We start from the raw sequence: 22,502 nt of genomic DNA, 5'->3' as shown, positions 1-22,502 counted from the left end.
CAAAAATTACAGAGCAGCCATAGAAAAAATTCCCCGATATATGAACTCCTAACGGCTTATCCGCTCAACCAGTCGAAATGAAATTGTTATTCGAAGGCATGCGCTCGAGATTGTGAGATTGTGATGATTTAATACACAAGAACTCTCACAGTCTTGGCAACACTGAAACAATTTTTAAATTTTCGAATATCCGCACCTACTTTTTTCCTGCGCAAGCTGGTAAGTGAACTGAAGACACATATACATTATTGAACGTTACACGTATAACGAATGTTGGCGACGCAAACATTTGCAAAGAAAAGCATTGTAAAGGACAAGTGACGATATAAGATAGGAGAGGGGAAAAAATTTATATAGAAGAGGGAAAATTGGAATCGCAAGTTTTCAACGTGTACAAGTTTCAACATAGAGTCAGATCTCTAACTTTGAAGTTTCGTGGCCGCCGCAATCCCCTGACCTCACTCGGAATGGATTTCTGATTCTGGGATTATCTGAAATTTTAGGCGTATGCATAGAAAATCAAAGATTTGCCAGAATTAAAAGATGCCATCAAACGTGAAGTTATACAGATTCCTCTTGCTGTGTTATGTTCGTCATTGTTGTCAACAATCATCTGTGTTTGCGTTATCATCTGCAAAGGTAGGCAGTGGGTACGTTGAAGGCTTCTAATTCCAATAAAATGCTTTCCCCTCTCTCCTCTTGTGTTGTCACTGGAACTTTAGAATGTACTTCTTTGTAAATGTTTTAGGCCGATGATTTTCTTTATAAGTATATCGTTTCAAAGCTGTTATTTTTTTTTTATGCAAATCAATTTGCGCAGAAAAAAGCATTTGGTGCCATTTAAAAATTTCGAGATCTTTTTCACTGTAGCCCTAACCGTGAGAACTATATTGTTTCAAATCATCACAATCTCGAGCGCTTACCTTCGAATAATAATATCAGAAATTTTACTTCTATTGGTTGAGCAGATATGCTGTTAGGGGCTGATATAGTGAGAAAAGCTTTTTATGTGCACTTTGTACTTAAGAATACTCTTTTATTTTCTTCTGAGTTCTTTTCCTCTTAATGTTTTGGGCTTTTAAAGAAAAAATGCGCAGCACAGTTGGTATAGTGGTTAGGGAAGTGACTACGATGCCGAAGGGCCTGGGTCCGAATCCCGGAGGTTGTAACTGTCCGTCTCTTCATAAGAAAGGCGATGGTGACTCACCTATTAGGTGGCTCTATAATAAACATACCACCACATCCGACCTTGTATAGATTAATGGACTGGGTTAATAGTGAATCAACGCAAAATGCCAAAACAAAATTAATAGCTCTTCTGGCCAAATTGCCTCGTTGGGCTAAACTTGTATTCTGTTATATTTATTTGTCTTTACTTCTAAATAGGAAATTTAGCCACTTATCTCTAATGCTTACTTCAAAAGTGATAAGACAATGCAGTGTATCACTGATATCTCTCATTGAATAGATGTTTAACTGCTGATGAAATTTCCCAAAACTTGACAAGGTAATCTTACTTACTCTTTAAAGTAAGATAAGTCTTTTACTGTAAGAATCTGTAATGTTACTCTCTCCAGATAATTGTAGAAAATTCTGTTCAAAACAAGTTATAAGTAAATTAAAGCAGGCTTCGACATCATAGAAATGACGGTAGTAAAGCCAAATTCCACTATCATCTGATTGTTTTGTATAAAGATATCCTTAAATAACATGAAATCTCGTATTTTGTGACTAAATTTATTATAAACTGATTTAGAAACTTTGGTGTAAAATAGTGTCACAACTTGTTTTAACTTCATAAAATGCGCATTTATTATTTTACTGATAACCGTATTACATGTCAGATAAATTAATTAACGTTAGACATATTTTAATAATAAAACAAATTAAGAAAATATTGACTTTATCTTATAAGCAAAATTGATGCAACGGGTAATGCATGAATCAGTATTAAATAAAAATATTAATATCCATTTAAATTGGAATAATTAAGCTGACATTAAAACTTCAGAAAAACAATTAATAGCTTCATTTTACTTCCTCCAATTGATCATTTAAAGAAAAGCTCTCTTTTTGTTATATTCATTTTCCACCAAAAATGTAAAAATACTTTTTTAAATAAAAAATGTAGAACTTTGAGACGTATATATTTCATTACACAGAAAATGTAAAATACATTTTCATTTTCTGTGTAATGAAATATATACGTCTCAAAATTTAAAAATTCGGAATGCCTTTAAAGTTACTAACATATGTATTTTTGCTAAATAAAGAGATGCATAACGTAAAAACATGTAAATGTATTGTCACAATAGAAATCTATTAGATAACCAACAAATTTAAATGATTTATTTTATCTTTAAATGTGACATTCTTTAGCGAAGCAACTGTGAAAATTCCTAAGCAGAGTTAAAGAAAACAGGCTAATTAAGGAGACCATATCTCGGATTATTAATTTTACAAGCATAGAAATCTCTAATCTATCTCTAACAGAGCCAATTTATCATTTGAGTCTGTTGCCTTCTTTGAATACTCACCAATAGTAAAATCTATCATCGACTAAATAAATCTAGAATTCGTTTCGACTGTTGATACTAGGTATTTTCAGTTTACTTGACAGTAAATTTAATATTACTAAGTTCAGATTATATAAAAAGATGTGTTTGAGTCTTATATCATTATTGGCGACTTGCTCATCAGAATTCTCCTCTGGGATTCATCATTCTCATAGTATGCTGCTTTTTGTTGACGTCAGATTCTGATAACACTAATATGTTGGTCTCGTATGTAAAAGATCTTATTGTAAAAGTTGACAAAATACATGAAGTGAAAATGAACTGGGTGAAAGCCCATCCTGGTGTTATAGGCAATGAGAGGGCCGACGTATTGGCCAAAGAAGCTGCTGTGGGTAATGCCGAGGATGCGTTTCATATTCAGGCATCAAAACGTATTGTTATTTATTAAAATCAAGGATATATGTTATGCCTGCTGGAAAGAGAAATGGAACATTGCGGAAAAAATGAAAGATTATTTGTTGAACTTTGATGTTCCTAAAAAAATGAGAATGATATATTATTTTCATTGCAATCAAATAATTACTGGACACGCATATATCACTGTATTCGTGACTTTCATTACGCAGAATCCGGGGAAAATATCTGATTTTTGAAAATACGTACCATACATTTGTCTTCCTTTCACGTTTTATATTTTAACCTTTTTGTGCAAATTCATTATCAACCCACAGCGTTTTCTACTTTTAATGTGTACACCTGATCGTTAAAACTGTAAATGCAGTAAAGTGAAATTTACATATTTGATAGAATAAAATAGCAACTCGGAATTTATTGTTTTGTATTATTATGGTGGTACAATACTATTACAATACTTTTTCCCTTTCTATTTATACTGATAATACGTTTGATTATGTCTACTCTACTAATATAATTTCTTTTAAATAGATGCACTTCCCTTGTTTAGAAAGTATTATCTTCACTTCCATCACAATATCTATTATTATATAAGCTTCATTTTCAAACTAAGTAAACCGTCATTTTGACTAAATTATTATGAAACATTTACCAACAGACCAAAAAAAACCAAATGAAATGGATATTAATCAACAGATTAAACTCATCTCTGTCGCTTATAAAACTCAAATTGACAAAAATAAATTCTTCAGTGCTAGAATATCCTTGGAACTATCAAAGCTGTTTTTGGTTCATCCGTTTAACTTAGTGTCAATCGTCGCTTATTTATTCTTCAAGCATCTTGGCCTTTTTTAAAGCGGGTTGCTTGTTTTTATTCACCACCAGTTCCTTACCTAGGTTGTTTAGAGACATTGCTTAGATTGTCATGCTGACAAAGATACATTGTTTAGAACTCTTTGTTGGTACTAGAGCTGGAAAGTACTTAATTTCCTTCTGCTTTCCATTCAGAAAGAATTCTAATCAAAAATCATGAAGTAGTTGAAATCATGAAGTAGTTATTATATATTAACAGACGTTAAATGAAATAGAGTAACTGCAGGCTGAAGAAAAAGCAAAGAAAACTTGATGAAGCTTGCAATCGTAAAGCACATCGATTTAACAAACAAAACGAGCAAACATTGGCTTGGCTAGAAACGCGCTGTAAAATCGAATAAATCGCTGGAAGAAGCAATCTTAAAATGTGTTATGTGCATACCTTGTAATATTTAGAAAACACCTTGACGAAAATTTCCAGCCTGAAAGAAAATTTAAATTGTTAAAAGATTTTGATAGTCTTGGTAAGTGCAGCCAGAGAGAAACTGCATTTAAACTGATATTTTCCCAAACAACATTTGAGCAATTTACTTAAAGAATTATATTTGATGAAGAACTAATAAACACGCAAACTTCTCAAGGAAGAGTATATAAGTCTAAAAATCGTAAGACATTGAATATGCTTAGAATGGTTTCAAGCTAGAAAACTAAAGCATACTCTTATTTCTATAAGTCTTTTCATTACAAACTCTGTGGAATTCACTAAAATGCTAGATGAGAAATTTGTATCAAGTCAAGAATCTCTTCCAAGCTATAAAGAAAGAAATAAAATTTTGTTCCTCATAAAATGTATGCGAGAATAAGGTATAATCATTCGGCTGATAAATAGACAACTGACGTTTTACCTAAGTTGCTAAATTAATAGAGCAGAAATTTATAATATAGATAAAACTGGAATATATTACAGAATATTAACAGAACGCACAGTAATGTTTAAAAGTGGAAGACCTAATGATTAATAAAATGAAAGTACGAGGTACTGTGTTATTAAGTTTTAATAAAATCTCAACAAATAAGGCAGTCCTAGTACCTGACAGAAGCAGAAAATCTCGATGCTTGAAAGAAGTCAAGAATTTACCTCTAGCTGACCCTATGAACTCACGAATGATAGATAGCATTTTTACTGATTTTCTTTTGAAATGGCACAGCGAAATGATAAATGAAAAAAATAGCTATTAACTGTTCAGAATACACGCCTCTAATCTCTGTCTGGAAAACATTAGTGTTCCTTCCTGAAAATATAGCTTCAAATATCCAGCTATTAGACTAGAGTTATTAAAACAGCTTTTAAATTTAATAACAAAAAAGATGCTAAAAAATTATAAACCGAATTGAATCTTGTAAAAGTGAGAACTGATTCTTGTGAATTTCAAACGAGATAACCTAAGTCGATAATTTTGTAAGAGCCCATATATATTATGGTCAATGCAGGAGATTAATCATTGATGCAAGGGTTTTTTTATTTCACATGGTATCTCCACGCATACCAAATCATTGCCATTACCATCTATAAGCTTCCAAACGACAAGGATGCGTGTCAGCGGATAGCTTTTCTTAACCTCTAGCTGACTCATGTAGGTATATAACTGTCCCTTATGCAGTGGACAAGAAATTCCACTCTTGCAGACATCTTGTTCAGGAACAGGAATTGGCAGAGAAACACCAAATGATGCACTAGTGACAATGGCTTCAAGAATCTTGGCTTCGGAATTGGATGTGAATGCAATTGTTACGTTGGCATCGGTACCTCGAACTAATGGGCAAAAATTCATCGAATCAGCGCATCCACTTACGGTGACACTGTTCACCACAGCCGTTGAACCGCAATCATTAATAATCGGTTCAGGGGATATGTGAGCTACAGCCGTCAAAAGAACCAGGAACTTGTAAAGACGATCCATCACCAACTGCAAAATAACAATGTAATTTCAGAAAATTTTGAAAAGAAATAAAATTAAAAGGTGAAAATTTTATATATTAGGTATATAAATTAAAAACGTTTACAAATACTGTTAACTCTGTAAAAATCATTATGTGCAAAAATCAGTTATTTCACATTGTTTTTAGGTATTGCAAATGACTGAATGATGTCAAGATTCTTTTGTTTGTGAAAGATAACAAGGGCTATGTAATTTTGTTACGTCATGTGATAACGCGACAAAAGAACGATGCAACTGAAGTGTCTATCGCGTTCAACAAACATTAAACATTGAATACTACCGACATCAAGTCAGACGTGGAAATAACTCCATTAACACCATCCATTCACAACTAACGACATCCATTCCATAAAAACCATCCATTCACATAACTTACGAAATTTCGTTTAGAAAATGGAAGGCTACAAAACAAGTCCCATGGTTATCATTTTTTCTCTATCGATTCGAATTAATTGAAGAATAAAATCAAATTATAACTGCGGTAAACTATACGAAAGATCAGCCAGATAACAAACAATATACTTTGTAGTAACCAGAACCTGAGAACAGACACAGAGATACTGCTTCAAGCTAACGCCCAACCACATATACAGTGTCAACCACCTTTCTAATGAAAATCTGGATACGAGGCAGCACATTTCCTTTCATACTTTCATCGCATTTCCTACAACGGATTACAATTTTTTATATTGTTTGAGAACGAAAGGTTTCCTTGACGGCTCATTCCTTTTTCAACCGGAGGAGTACTTTATCATTTCCAGATATTCTACTTTTACAAACACGGTGTAAATTGCCTTTCCATATGTTGTCAGTAATAGCATTGATATTTCTGAAGATTAAAATATTAAACAAATGCTATTATTTTTTACTTCTTTTTAGTTTTCAGTTCATCCTTATAGTCGACAGTTTTATTTGCAAAAGCTAATTTGGACAATCAGTTGAATGTCTCGCTTAATCCTCCAAACTATTAAGATATTTTTTAAATAACAATGTTCACAGAGCTTTAGATTTTGTTGTATACAAATTTATTTTTATTCATTGCTCTTGTTAGTTTATAAGGTATTTCTCCCTCCGTCTTAGCATGCCTTCCTAGTGTAGTGGTCAGCACGCTCTGCGCGTATTCGAGAGGTCCATGGTTCGATTCCCGCGAGGGCATTGCTCATTTTTCACATCTCCTACTTCCAGATAAACTAATAACTCTACAAGCTATTTTGGGGACATGAAACAGTAATATCTCCAATTATCTGCCGTTAACTTAAATTGCACATCTACCTTTTTAAAACTGTATATGAAACTTCCAGATTCCAGATTATGATTTAATATAATTTTTAAAGTCCTCTAAATTTAACCAGATAGAATATATAGTTGAAATTAACTAACTGTGATAGCTAAAACTAAGAAGACATAAGTAATATTTTTTTAAGCTTTTAATATCTACTTTCATGATAAATTCTCTTATTCTTGATTTTATTATTGTGGCCGAACTAAGGAACTAAATGACAAGACACAGTTTGAAAGACCTATTCAAATAGATAATATAATAATTTATATTATCCCTTAATTCAAAGGGATAATAATTTCACATGTTAAAGGAAATAAAAGCGAACTATATTTAAACTGATGAAATAGAACACAGAAATTTTCTGTATAAACAATTTAATTATTCTCCAGATGTTTAAGTTAATTATCTAGATACTCAAAATGTTATATAATTAGCTCAAACGTTGGTGGCAGACAATTAATATTTTAAAGAAAAATTGCCTAACGTTTATATTTCTAAATGCTAACGAATCGGAGAAAGTATATGGCAATTACTCATAGGAGTGAGAATGCAGTTTAATATGTATAGTTTTTAATTATGCTTTGAAGAAAATTCAGTAGATAAGAGTAAGAGATTGTCATTAATTATTCTAAAATTTCTTTGGAAAATTTTCTCTGAAAACTTAGAAAAATTTCATAATCTGTTAATTTTAAATTAAAGTACATTCTTTAATAATTAATTAAACACGTTAGGGTTATTAATTTAGAAGTCAAACAACAAAAATCAGCGTTATATTTTCAAATTTCACAGGACTACTTTTGATGGTTTTACCGAACCATCATCCTCAGATGCAGAAGCGCAAACGAACGAAATAAGATATAATCATTAGATAAGATAAGATAAGAAAGCCTGTACAGGAGATAAGCTACTGGCGCCATCTGTTGATGAAACCAGAACTAAAACATAATTTCTTTAAAGGCTGAAGGCAAAGATGGATTATAACTAGGGTCTTTAGCTAGAACAGAAAGATTTTTTTGAATGTGAAATGTAGAAAATCCAGTTCACCAATGGAAGATGTTTTTTGAATAAATTTCGCAGCAGAAAAATTGAAAGTGTGATTTTCGGACCAACAATGTTGGGCAACAGAGGACTTCTGAGTTTCCTTTTTTTTAACATATGCCTCATGTTCCTTAGCGAAATTTTAAACAACTAACTAAACTAAGATACCCTTAAAATTTCTCTAAGGAACATGAGGCATATGTTAGAAAAAAGGAAACACAGAAATATTCTGTAGCCCAAAATTAATTAAATTAGAGGCCAAACTAAGAGAGCCTTAAAATTTCGCTAAGGAACATGAGGCATATGTTAGAAAAAGGAAACACAGAAGTCTTCTGTAGCCCAAAATTCTTGGTCCGATCTTTCACTTTCAAACCACACTTTCAATTTTTCTACTGCCAAAAAACATCTTCCATTGGAGAACTGGATTTTCTACAGGCATTTCACATTCAAAAAATCTTTCTGTTCTAGTTAACGATCCTGATTCCAATCCATCTTTGCCTTCGGCCTTTAAAGAAATTATGTTTTAGTTCTAATTTCATCAATAGAGAGCACCACTAGCTTATTTTCTTTCCAGACTTTCTTATCTTCTCTGATTATTATATTCTATCTTGTTCATTTGCTGTTTTGCAGCTGAGAATGGTGGTTCGGTAAAACCATCGAAACTAGTCCTGTGAAAATTTGAAAATATAACGCTGATTTTTGTTGTTTGACTTCTGAGTTAGGTCTTCTAGATCAGTGGTGCGCAAACTTGGGGTCGCGACCCCTGTGGGGGTCGCCAGAAGATTTTTGGGGGTCGCCAAATTTTTATGAAATGCATTATGCCTGCATGATGCATACTATACAGTGTACATATAAAGAGTGAAGCGCCGTCACTCACTGTTTAATTGCAATTTCATGCTGTCCGCTCTTTCTTTGACCGTAATGCGTAATATATGTAAAGTCACAGCTAACTCTATAATATAATCTGATACAGTCGGCTGTGATGTAAAGTGTGATGACGCAAGTTTTTCACTCCGGTAGATAGCGCTCTCTTCGCGGTAATTCACCAGTTTTACTGAAAAGCGCCTATTTGACTAGACGTTGACCGCAGAGAGAGGGGGAAAATTCGCTTCCGTGATCAGCCAATCAGATGGCAAGGTACGTGGTGTATCTGATAGTCAGAGGAAGACGTGGAGTGTTCGCATGAAGTTGTAGCATGTAGCAGTTGGCCTGCAATTGTTTTTGTTTATCCTCGAGTTTTATCATGTGACGTTGTGTAATTATGATTTTTTATATTTTTATCGGGCTTTGCTACTCTTTGTTATCAGGTATGTACTATCATTAGAGAAAGATTTCTGTTAATTTTATTGAATTTCTCGTAAAAACTGATAAAATTTTATATATTTTTTGTTTTAGTTTAAATAATTTAACCCCTATCTTCATAATGGATAAATGGGTAATACGTACACCAGGTACATCTTCAGCTAACAAACGAACAAATACTGATGAGGAGTCGCAAAATACTGAACTAAATGCCCGATCTAAAAAAATAAGAAAATACAATGAGGAATTTATTAAGTATGGTTTTACATTTTGTGTTGTTGATGATGAAGAACGCCCGATATGTGTCATTTGCAACGAAAAATTAGCAAATGAGAGCATGAAACCAGCTAAATTAAAAAGGCACCTGGAAACTAAACATAAAGAACTTCAAAATAAGCATGCCGATTTTTTTCAAAGACGAGCTGAAAATCTGAAAATTCAAAGTGCACATTTAAAGAAATTTACAACAATACCTCAGAAAGCATTACGAGCTTCTTTAGAAGTTTCTTATCTAATAGGAAAAACAATGAAACCCCATACAATTGGAGAATCCCTTATCCTTCCTGCAGCAACTAAGATGACATCAATTATGCATGGCGATAAATATGGAAATGAACTAAAAACAATACCGTTATCAAGAGATACCGTGTCTCGGCGGATTTCCGAAATGTCACGAAATATCGAGTCAGAAGCCATAAAACGCATACAAAATCATCTGTATTTGCTTTACAACTGGACGAGACTACCGATATTACTAAAATGTCACAACTAATTATTTACGTTAGGTTTATTTTTAATGAAGATATAACAGAAAAGTTTTTATGTTGCAAAAGTTTGGAAGGAAAAACAACTGGAGAAAAAATATTCGAAGTAATAAATGAATATTTTGAAACAAAGTCCCTTACCTGGGCAAACTGTGTTGCGGTTTGTACTGATGGTGCTGCAGCATTAACAGGTTCGAATAAAGGGCTAAGAGGCTTAATTCAGAAGGTGGCGCCTCATATGGTATTTAATCACTGTATGATTCATCGGCAAGCTCTTGTTGCAAAAGATATGGATGAAGAGTTGCACAACATATTACAAGACGCTGTTAGTTCAATTAACTACATTAAATGCAACAGCCACAACAGCCGTCTCTTTTCAATACTTTGCAATGAGATGGGCTCAATGTATGAGAGATTACTGTTACACACCGAAGTCAGATGGCTTTCACGTGGGAAAATACTACGACGGATATTTGATTTGAGAAATGAAGTGTACATGTTTTTAATCGAAAAGAAACATAGATTGGCAAGTTATTATATAAATGAAGTTTGGCTAGGGAAGCTGAGCTATTTAGTTGATATTTTCGAAAAACTTAACGACTTAAATTTGGGCTTGCAGAGTGAGAATTCAACTATCATAACTTCAGCCAGTAAAATTCAAGCTTTTAAGAATAAGCTTAGTCTCTGGCAAAATGAACTGAATAAAAACAACACCGACATGTTCCCTTGCTTTAACGATTTTATCAAGGAAAATAATATAGATATATTTACATTTAAAAACATCATTTCCAATCACATTGAAAAGTTAAAGGAAAATTTTTCAAGAAGATTCGAGGATTTTCCTGAAAACGAACTTGGTTGGATTCGTGATCCATTTTCCTTTGACATATGCAGTTCAACTCTTCAAATTAGCGAGAAAGAGCAACTGATAGATCTAATTAGTGATTATACTCTTCGAAATCAATTTAAGACTCAACCTTGCCAAAAAGTTTGGCTATCCGTGGAAAAACAATATCCCGTTTTATGCAAGAATGCCATCAGAGTGTTAATACAATTTGCATCAACGTATTTATGTGAAACTGGATTTAGCAAAGTAGTTTCAATAAAAACTAAATTCCGCTCGCGTTTAAACCCTGAAGATGATATGCGAATTGCAATTAGCAACATACATCCAAACATCGATGAGATAATTAGAAACTTGCAGCCCCATACATCTCATTAAAGGGCAATTTACTGATTTTTGTGTTATACAAAAAGTATTTTCCTAAAATTATAAATAAAATTAATATGAGTCAGATATGATGATGTTTCTATTCGATGAAACGAAAGAAATGCGCGAAATATACAGTGGATGGACAAAAATATGGAAACACCTTGTGAAATGCATGTTTGAAAAGAAAGATTGATTTTAATGAAATATGTAGGTGGCGCTGGCGTTTTTGACTACTCACGCCACCTATACAACTTCGTAAATGTGATAAACAGTTCAGTTGTTGTCGGAGTACTGTTATGTGAGGTTGTCATTGCATTATGTCAGAGTTAACAGACTTCGAACGTGGGCAAATTGTTGGAGCACGTATGGTAGGTGCTTCCGTAAGCAAGGTAGCCGAGGTGTTTAGTGTTTCAAGAGGTACTGTATCGAAGATTTATTCCGCATATTTGAAAAGCAGAAAAACATCATCTGCTAAATCACAGCGCGGACAAAAGTGTGTTCTGAGTGATCGTGACAGACGAGGCACGCAATTGTGACGAAAAATAAGAAGACCACAGCTGCAAAAGTTACTGCTGAAATTAATGTTACATTACCGAACCCGGTGAGTACCAAAACAATTAGAAGGGAGCTTCATAAACAAGGCATTGCTGGCCGTGCTGCAATTGAGAAGCCGCTCATCAGTGATGATAATGCCCGTAACAGGAAAAGGTGGTGTTTAAGTCATAAAGCCTGGACTATAGAGCAGTGGAAGCGAGTAAATGGTCTGACGAGTCTTCTTTCACATAGAACCACACCGACTTTCTTATAGAACTCGACCACTTCTGGTCGAGTTTACGTCTGGAGAACGCCATCTCAAGCCTATAATACAGACTGCTTGTTGCCAAGAGTGAAACATGGCGGGGGTTCTATTATGGTTTGGGCAGCCATATCGTGGTTCTCTGCTAGCCCCATGGTAACTGTGTCAGGGCACATGACTGCCAAGACTTATGTGAACATTTTGGCCGATCAAGTTCATCCCATGGTACAAACTTTGTTCCCCGATGGTGATGGTGTCTTCCAAGACGACAAAGCCCCTGTTCACACAGCTCACATTGTCCAGGACTGGTTTTCTGAGCACGAGGATGAGTTGTCCCATCTCCCCTGGCCACCACAGTCACCAGACCTGAATATTATCGAACCTTTGTGGTCTACAATGGAACGGAAAGTGCGTTCTCGTTATCTGAACTTGCCACCGTTTTGCAGGAAGAATGTTATAATATTCCCTTGCCAAACATACAGGAACTGTATTTATCCATTCCGAGAAGACTGCAAGCTGTTTTGGATGCCAACGGGTTTCCTACACCATATTAAGCAAAGAAACATGTTTTTTTAAAGGTGTTTCCATATTTTTGTCCAACATCTGTACATCGTATTTGTGAACATTTATCTCTAGGGGTCGCCAAAAATTTTCTCTCTACAAAAGGGGTCGCAGTCGAAAAAAGTTTGCGCACCACTGTTCTAGATGAAGAAGGAATTTTACGATTGAAGTCCAGATTGATAAATGAGGAAGAATCGAAAGATTTTATTTCTCCAATAATTCTACCATCGAAACACTTGGCAGTGAGAAGATTTTATAAACAAAGAACATATTGCTAACAAGCATGCTGGGTCATTAACTCTACTGACTATTTACGGGAAAGATTTTGGATAGTAAAAGGGAAAATAAGTGTCCGGAGTGTTATCAAAGAATGCTTAACATGTAAAAGGCAAAAGGTAAAACATCTTGAGGTACTTTTTCCGCCTCTTCCAAAAGGCAGTTTTTCAAGTATCGGGTGTAGATATAGCTGGACCTCTGTTGACTAAGTCTAAACAAAAGGTGTGGATAGAACTTTTTACTTGCGCCGTATTTAGAGCTGTCCATCTTGAGCTAATACCTTCACTTAGCAACAATGACTTCATCCGAGCTATGCGTAGATTTATAGCCAAAAGAGGACGAATTTCTGTGATGTATTCAGACAATGATACTAATTTTATAGGACTAAACAACGTTCTGAAACAATTAGATTGGACTACAATTGAAAGTGAATTTAGAGTCAACGAAATTCGTTGGAAGTTTCGATTCGTTTGGATCGATTCGTTTTCGTTTGGAGGCTTCTGGGAACGCTTGATTTGGATTTTGAAAGATCTTTTAAGAAAAAATCTTGGACGCTCTTGTTTGTCATACGAGGAATTGTAGACTCTTGTCTGTGAATGCGAATCTATCATGAACAGCAGACCATTAACTTACATATCCGAAGAACAAGATCTGAAGACCTTGACCCCCCTCAATGTTTCTTCAGGACATTTCATTAAATGATGTTCCTGATTTGGATCAAATTGAAAAGACTAACATTGCTTTGAGAAGGAGACATATTCAAAAGGTTCGTGAAAATCTAAAATGCAGGTTTCAAAGGGTGTATATAGGTTTCCTTCGTTCTTCAGTTAACAAAAGAGAAGATGAAATAAATGTAGGTGACATAGTCTTAATTGGCACAGATGGATAAAAAAAGGCTGCATTGGCTGCTAGGGAGAGTATTGGAACTCTTTCCAGGAAAAGATGGAATCATCAGACTTGTGAAACTTAGCATACCTCCGTGGTGTTATGGTTAGCAGCATCGGCACGTATTCGAGAGGTCCGTGGTTCGAGTCCCGGCGAGGGCCTTGCTCATTTTTTTCCTGCTTCGAAATAAATTAATGTCTCTACACAGTGTTGCCACTGCTCGCTTTGAAATCATTGAGTTTGTTAATCAAAAATTCGTTAACGTTTTACAAAATATGAAATAGATAATAAAACAAATTTCAGCTTCCTAATTTGGGCTTCCAGGAACCCATATTCAATTGGAGGGCTACATTATTAAAAATTTTAAGTGTCTAGATACCGTTCGTTTTTCACAATGAGAGAAACATACATACATTCATGCAGATTCTTCATTATTTAATTTCCTTAACACGGGGCTTTAATATTTGGTAGCAATAATTCGAAAAGTGAAACGCCGTTTCACAGTGGAAGATGCAAAATGGCTAAACGAAATTAATTGTTATGTTTGACTCTTTGTCCTAAAAAGTGGGTCAAAATGGATTTTTGAAGAGTCAAAATGGACATTTCGGTTAAAATTTGATACCTGAAATTTTTCCCGATTACCATACTTCCTTTCCTTCGGAAAAAAATAACAAGGTAAAAGGTAAGGACAAACTTACCTCACATTGATATATATTCTTCAAATGCAAATGCGTATGTATCGATAGATTCGTTTCGGGCGGCTAATTACTTGTTTGTGGAACAGAGATTGAAATTCGATTTATCCTTTTGTCTTAGTTTAAAGGAAGTGCTGCATTTCCTGAGTGATAAAAATAATAAGACACATTATTCCATGCTTATCGGTAGAAGAACGGAAATTCGTAAAACAAAACCAAACAAACAGTATGAAAATCTGCGGCGAATAGCTGATCTTCCTTGGGCATCGCAATCTGTTATGAGTCAGCTTTCCTTTATAATAGTTTGGTTCTTTGTAAAACATCATCTACATGTTTCTTTAAGTGTTTCTCAAATTTCTGGCTCTGCAATAATGCTTAAAGGATATCTCAAGTTCTTAATTCTAAAAACGAAAAAAGCTAAAATACTTATGTAAGAAGCCAGAGGATGCTCTTCACTCATTTTGAGATTTTATACACAGAACTTTATCATCTGTAATTATAGATACATAATACAGAAAATTTACATCATGCATTCTTTAAACAACTTTATTCTGGAAGGTGAAATTTTTAATTTTAATATTACTTACATTCTCAGTAAATAAGATTACTTCTTTGTCCTGTTTTCTATTTTCTTCAGTGTGAAATCTTATTTGTTAAAAAGCTCTAAACGTATATATATATTATATACACAGGGTGTGAATCAGAAGTTTCAAGACTTTTTCCTTTCTGAGTAGGGGATAGTTCGTGGACCGGATCCGTCGGGTGGGGGAAATAGTGGGGGTTTCAGGGAACGAACTGACGCTGCGGCAATTGCCTCCGGAACCCTGGAGAGTGAGCATCGCTTGCAGCGCGAGTGCGTGTCATTGACCTCGGTCGAAAAGTGGGAGAGGCGAAAATGGAGCAGCACTTGGAGCAACGTTATGAGATTAAGTTTGAACAAAACCGCCACGGAGACTCTCGGTATGATTCAAGAGGCCTTTAAGGAAGAAGCCATGTCCCGTGCAATGGTTTTCATGTAGCACAGACGTTTTAAAGATGGCCGCGGGAATGTTGAAAACGACGACCGCTCTGGGAGGCCATCGTCAAGCCGAACGGATCAAAATGTGGAGAGAGTGCGGGAACTTTTAAACAATGACCTTCGTCTTAGTACTAGATTGATTGCCAATGAACAGAGTACTCAGTCAGAGTACGGTGTGGAGGATTGTGACGGAAAATTTGACGATGCGAAAAGTGTGTGCCAAACTGATGCCAAACGTTTTGTCGGTGGATCAGAAGAAATGGCGCATGACTGTTTGCCAGGAAATGCTCCAACGGTTGAATGCTGATCCGAACTTTCTGGAGAAAGTGGCTACTGGTGATGAGACCAGGGTCTACGGGTACGATCCTGAGTCGAAGCGTCAAAGCTCAGATTGGCACACTGCTTCCTTGCCGAAGCCCAAGAAAGCTCGCATGAGCAAGTCGCGTGTGAAGTGCATACTGATTGTTTTTTTAATTGTAAAAGAGTGATTCACAAGGAGTTTGGTGCTCGTGGACAGATTGTCACAGGTGACTTTTACGCTGTGATGCTCCGACGCTTGAGCGATCGAGTCCGCCCGGCGATCAAGAGCGATTGGATTCTCCTTCACGACAACGCGCCGGCTCACACGTTGCACGCCGCCTCCGAAATTTCGATCAAGTTCAACGTGACAACACTGCCGCAGCCACCTTACAGCCCCGACGTGGCTCCAAGTGACATTTTCCTGTTCCTCCGAATCAAGACAGGCCTAAAAGACAAGCGACTCGACTCCATCGACGAGAGCCCTCGACAGCATGACGCGCGAGACCTTCCAGAAGGGCTACGAACAGTGGAAGACGCGCTGGCTGTTCGACGTTATAAAGTGAGATTTTCGGATCGTAGGATAGAGCCTCTTTCTGCCTTTCCGGGCTTCGTTGCTAGGTTAGCTAGCTGAGATAAGACTTTTTATGTGTAGTTCTTATATAGTATCTTTTTATGTATCTTGTTACACCGTATTCTTCGGGTTTGCATTATAGTTGCCGACATTTAAATCTTTACACTGGTGAAAGTTTTGAGCCAACTTCGCGTTAAATCATTTGTAAATCCCTTGGCTACCAAGTTTTAGATTTGAATTTACTGGTACTTAAGTGGAGGTGAATGTAAGGAGTTTTCTCCCTCCTTAAATATACAGTGCAGTCATTAAATAAATACGAATACCGAGTTGATTATTAATATCTGCAGCTTAGCCTTAATGTCACCTAACTCCACTGCTTTTTGGCCTTCTTAGGATTGTGACTCCTGGTCACCCTCTTCTAATCAACTTAGACCTCCACTTCTGTATTGATAATGTCATGTGCCCTCTGGGCTTTGCTTCATTAAGCCGGAGACGTCGCGCCTTACGCGATATTTCAGCCATATCTGTGCGGATGCGGATTTTTCGTCGGACTGCTCCCAGCCATAAGACCTTACGCTGCTCTGTTCCTTCTTCTTCCATTTGTTAGAATAGGTGCTCTCGCTCCCTAAATTCATCTGTTCTCCCAAATTCGAGATCTTTCGATGTTATGTAACTCTACTAATTAATAAATCATAAATTAGCTGTATTTTTACATCAAACTTGGTATAAATACTCGTGGCAGCTAATTACGTCAGCTAGCTTTCTACCTTGCTAATATCTCTTCGCTTTGTTCCCCGTCTAAAATGCCTGCGTCTTAACATTAAGAATCAATGTATACATAGAAGTTTATCGTATTTCGTTATGATTGAACCATAGAAATGTTTTGGATTTCATTATGATTGGATAAACATCTATGGATATGATTTTATAAGCACTGCAAAAACTAAAAAGACTGTTTAGTTTTTGCATTAAATCTTTTCAGGTCGGTACTCTCACTTCCTATAACACTAATACGGACCTTACCCAGTTCATTTTCACTTCGTGTACTTTCTCAACTTTTACAAGGGGATCTTTTATATATGAGATCAAAATATTAGTGTTATCAGCTTATGCTAATGTCTCCAAATCAGATAATGAGTATGCATATATAGTATTAATATGTTTTTACAGTCAGGTTTTCATCAACTCATTTGAAAGAATATATGGTAGCAGCCAGTTCGGCTTGAGAAACCGATTGTAAGGTTCAAAATTTGCTATAGTTTATTTCTAAACCAAACAAGTAAACTACATATGCTGCACCAATTCCAAGTGGTTAGTGACCCTGACTGCCATACCGAAGGGCCCGGATTCGAATCCCGCAGAAGACATGTATGCAATTTGTCCGTGCCTTCAAAGTAGTTAAAAATGTCCCCCTATTAGGTACCTCCATAATAAAGAGGATACCGCTTCCGGCCTTAGTAGTGACCCATGCCTATAAACGCGCCATTGGAAAAAAATAAGATTTCATGCTATTGTCTATAGAATCCTGCTGATAACAATCCAGCCAAAGGTGATGTCATAAAACCATTTATTGATTAACGCTCCTTTTTCCAGAGTTTTTATTGACATCAGTAATATTCTAAACCACGGACAAGAGATTGAAATTTGTATTATAAAAACTCGGCATTCATACTGCTAAGAGTTCTTACTGCTTTTGTTATTGATATTATTTTTATCTAGCTTTGTAACCTACAGAAACTAAAATAGTTAATAAAACATGCATATCTAATCTCTTCCAATTACCATTTCTAATGTTTTCTTTAAAATATACACGAAACCTACACCTACACAACAAGCGCTTTGATGTTTGATTTACAGTGTTTAATAGAATGTAATAAATAATGTTAGTAAATAATTTTGTTTGCATTTCTGTCATGGTATATATGGAATTTGAATAGATATGTTCAAATATTTAACATGTTACGTGATTTATTTGCAGTTCATAAGCATTTCTAGATTAATTATTTTATTAATTGTCAAAACAGTGTAACTCTATTTCAACAAAATTAGTGGCTTTAATTTGTAATGTTTGCTTTTAATGACATAGTTCACTATATATCCTTTATCAGTGAGTATTGCAAGACTAAAACAACAAACATTAGAAAATATGGCGATATTTTAATGATTCATTTGTACAAACATTCATACTCGTAAGCATATACAGTATATATCAATCTGAGTTTGAATAAAAAGTCAAATTTATAATTTACTTCTAATTCCTAATTAGAAACGATACGCATATAAACAAAATGCACAAAATGAATTTACATAATATTCGCATTTTGTACAAGCAAATAAGAAGGAATAAATTAAGCTAAGGATATTAGAATATTCTGTTCTTCTTGGCTTAAATATTTGAATTATTTAGCATTCATTATGTTTTCTAACAGCAGGAGGAATATTGCTATGTATGACAGGTTTTAGGTATTAGAATGGGGGGGGGGCACATTTTTTTCTTTGTTTTTAAAATAAAAACAATACTTTTACATATTTTGCCACTTAAAAAATATTCGTTTTTACTTTCTTGGAAAACGTAAAGGAAGTATTGTAATTGCGAAAAATTTCGGGTATCATATTTCAACGAATATATTCATTTTCAACGCTCTCAAATCCATTTTAAGGATGTTTTTGCGTTACATCTATGGGTACTAATAGAATAAAGATCTTTTTCTCCCAAACAGATGAAAAAATGACTATGAAAGGTACTCAGAAAAGATTTTTTTCGTGACGTCTGTAGGTACATACGTATGGGTGATTAAAATATGTTGTTTTGAGTTCCCGCAAATATTTATGCGCCTTTAATTAATCTGCATACGATAGTTGTAGAATTATCAACAATTTAAAAGTTGTTTAAGTGCAACTAAGTCTAACGGAGCAGCCACTTGTTTAATTTTAAAATTTAAACAGAATAGTGAATTAAGCAAGTGACTTTTTTGCTGAGTGAGACCAAAAGTGAATGTTAACTTTGGTGCACCGAACTATCTGCCTTGCCAAATTGCTTATTTTTGTGTAGAAATTTTAATTTTATTTGAAAAAGTTGCTTTTTTAATTGCAAAAATTGTTCTTTAAATTTTAAAACTGCATTTGGTGTTTTACAGTTTTCTATGTTTTCCAATTTTAATGAAACTATTTTGAGTTTTCATGTATTTTTGCCTTGCTGCGAAGAGAGAATTGAATTATTGCGTCAGAAATAGATCTCTAATGAAATTCGAGGGAATAACTTTAAATGAAATGCAGCCAAAAGGTTTATAATTTAATAGGCCGTATAAAGAAGTCATGTGGTGTCCACATCAGATTTTTTTTTAATATGAACTGATATTTCCTGAGATGAAACCCTTTTCTTTCCATTAGGGCTTAAATTTATTCTGAAATAAATTGAAATAATTTTGTTTATATTACGAGATAACTGCGTTTGATTTATATGGATTAATACAAGAACCAAGAAGATTAGAAAAATAATCTACACCAGATTTAATGTCAAAGTCGTTATCCAATGACATTCCGATTATTTATATCTGCTTTTACATTTATCGTAAGTATAAAGTAGTTTTCTAGTAAAAGGGTAACAGTTCTTACTCTTAATGTAAGTATATAATTTTATTTGAATATCAAATTTCATATACATTCAATTTCATACTTAAATGCAATTTCGTATCTAAATGTATACAGAAAAGTACATCTGATCAAAAAATTATGGTTATCTGAAAATGAAAGCATCTCACTACAGTTAATTTTTTTTTCCTATTGAAATCTATCTCCTACATAAATTATTTTCAATTTAGCAAATGGTATACAAATCTAAGACTAAAACGCTTGCACAGCAGAAACAAGAAAAACAAATGGTATAACTTAAGAGCAAAAAACTCGCTACTAAGAAGCAAATACATTTCAAGAGATATATTGTAGTGTATTTCTGATGAATGATTATATGTTCCATTATATGTAAATAATCATAGTACCAAGTAAACAAGTAAATTGCACTGAACGTAATATGGTAACTGTTTGACTTACTTAAGAGACTTCTTAGATCGTAAATAAAAGGCCAAAAAATATTTTGAGTAAGCGTGTTATTGCTTAAAACTTACTATAAAATAAATAAAAAAAGAGATAAGGATATCATTTTAAAAGCGGTTCAAAAACTTCGCAGTTTGAAAACGTCATCGTCGAAAATATCGTGGTAAAAAATAAAGTATCTACAAATCATCGCATGACGATAACATCGCAGACATGCTTTAATAAGTGTAAATAGATATTCTCATAATAATTTGTGAGCGCAAGATGTAAAGAAGGATATTTTTTTTTATTTTCACAATTTTATTAACTAATAAATTTTTGCTGAAAAAGTAAGAAGGAAACTTAAGCATATAAAATTAAATGCAACTTATAGATTATACTTTTTATGAAAAATTACCAGTAAAACTTTATAAAAATGATTTATTAATGGTCTTTGTTAGTTAACTATGTCGATTTAAAATTCTATTAAGTGCTATATGTTGCATTAATTTTCTATGCTTAAGTTTCCTTCTTATTTTCTCAACAAAAATTTATTACTTAATATAAAATATGAAAAACAAATTATCCTTCTTTCCATCTTGCGCTCACAAATTATTATGGGAATATCAATTTAAAGTTATTAAAGTCTGAAAAAAGCATGTCTGCGATGTTATAGTCACGCGATGATTTGTAGAAACTTTATTTCTTACCACGATATTTTCGACGACGATGTTTTGTACGACGATGTTTTAGAACTGCGATGTTTTCTCTTTGCGATGTTTTCTCCCACGATGTTTTGTAGCACGACGTTTTCGCCTTGCGTTGTTTTCTCTGCGACGTTTTCGACCGCGATGTTATCGGCGAATACCGTGGCAGACACGCTCTTACTTTCGGAATTGGATGTGAATGCAATGGTGATGGTGGCATCGGTACCCCGTATTAATGGACAAACTTTCATCGAATCAGGGCTATTGTTTACACTTTTCACTTCAGCAGTTTTGAGCCACAGTTTTCACACTTCGTTGTAGTGCAAATATGGGCTGCAATCGCCAAGAAAACAAGCAGTGTGCAAAGACGATCCATCACAAATTGGAAAAGAATAAGCAATTTCAGCAAATTTTTAAAGCTAACTGTATTTCTGTTTCAATTTTGTGTGCCAGCAAGGTCAATTCCAAAAGTTGACGAATATCGTTAATTCGCTCAAAAATCAATATATGCCAGAGAATGCAAATACCTATAATATTCGCAACATATTTTGACACATCAGTAATCAATTAGAAGCGTCATAATGGCTCAGAAGCTAGAGCTTTCAGAAGCATTTACTGGTAGTTAATTTTACACTTAATTATTTTTAATGTAGAAGGTTTAAAGTATTAATTGAAATGTAATTTTTTTCTAAAAGCATGTAATACATATGTTGAAATAACTACAAAAATGAGAAAATATGGTTATTTAAAGTAGCTAATTTTATGTAATCTTTCTTCAACAGTAACATTCTACAGCAAGTTTTAACACATAAAATATAAAGTTTAGTATCTGAAAACACATTTTTATGCAGGTCACTAATACATATATAAAAAAATAAAATAAAAAATATAGTACCTCATAGACAGTTGATTTTGTGTAATCATTCTTCAATAATAAAATTCGGAAGCGAACTGAAAACATGAAAAAGAAGTAGAGTATCTTGCAAACAACTACATTTGAGCAGTTATTTTTCAAAAAAAAAAAATTCCAGTTGGCTGTTTTTATGATGTAAGTAACTAATCTGTATTAAGATGACAAAACTAGACGTATTTTGTAAACATCAATGAGATTTTCTTAATTCATTAAAATTCTGATTAGTCATTTTGGTTACATAAGCCAGCAGTATTACAACTAATTTTTTCAGCTTTCTGCCCTTTTCTTTAACTTGCTTCTCTCCATATTTCTCCTTTCGCTATTACTTTCCACACCTTTTTTTCCCCTAATTATCAAGGTTATCAGATGTTTTCGCTTTATTTTTAAAAAAAATTCTCAGAATATA

General features: G+C 34.2%; 1 protein-coding gene across 3 annotated transcripts in view; it reads right to left on the bottom strand.

The window, feature by feature from the left end:
- Positions 1 to 4,602: 4,602 nt before the first annotated feature.
- The window catches only part of LOC118181722 (NPC intracellular cholesterol transporter 2-like), a 30,077-nt gene continuing 12,177 nt past the window's right edge, over positions 4,603 to 22,502 (bottom strand). For 2 of the 3 annotated variants that reach the window (XM_085824925.1, XM_085824926.1), the window contains exons 2-3: positions 22,079 to 22,134; positions 4,603 to 5,710 (exon numbers count right to left, since the gene is read on the bottom strand). In XM_085824925.1, coding sequence (XP_085681051.1) covers positions 5,243 to 5,710; positions 22,079 to 22,134 — 524 coding nt within the window. In that variant the 3' untranslated portion in view covers positions 4,603 to 5,242. Of the gene's footprint in view, positions 5,711 to 14,558; positions 14,694 to 22,078; positions 22,135 to 22,502 lie in introns of those variants that run through there. The other variant, XM_035350916.2, reaches the window with a different exon arrangement.

Source organism: Stegodyphus dumicola, chromosome 10 (genome assembly GCF_044657685.1).
Source record: "Stegodyphus dumicola isolate Sdum_Otavi_A_Nest chromosome 10, ASM4465768v1".
In the NCBI taxonomy this organism is placed as follows: Eukaryota; Metazoa; Arthropoda; class Arachnida; order Araneae; family Eresidae; genus Stegodyphus; species Stegodyphus dumicola.
Note: the sequence above shows the minus strand (reverse complement) of the source record. Positions and strands in the feature narration are given on the sequence as shown.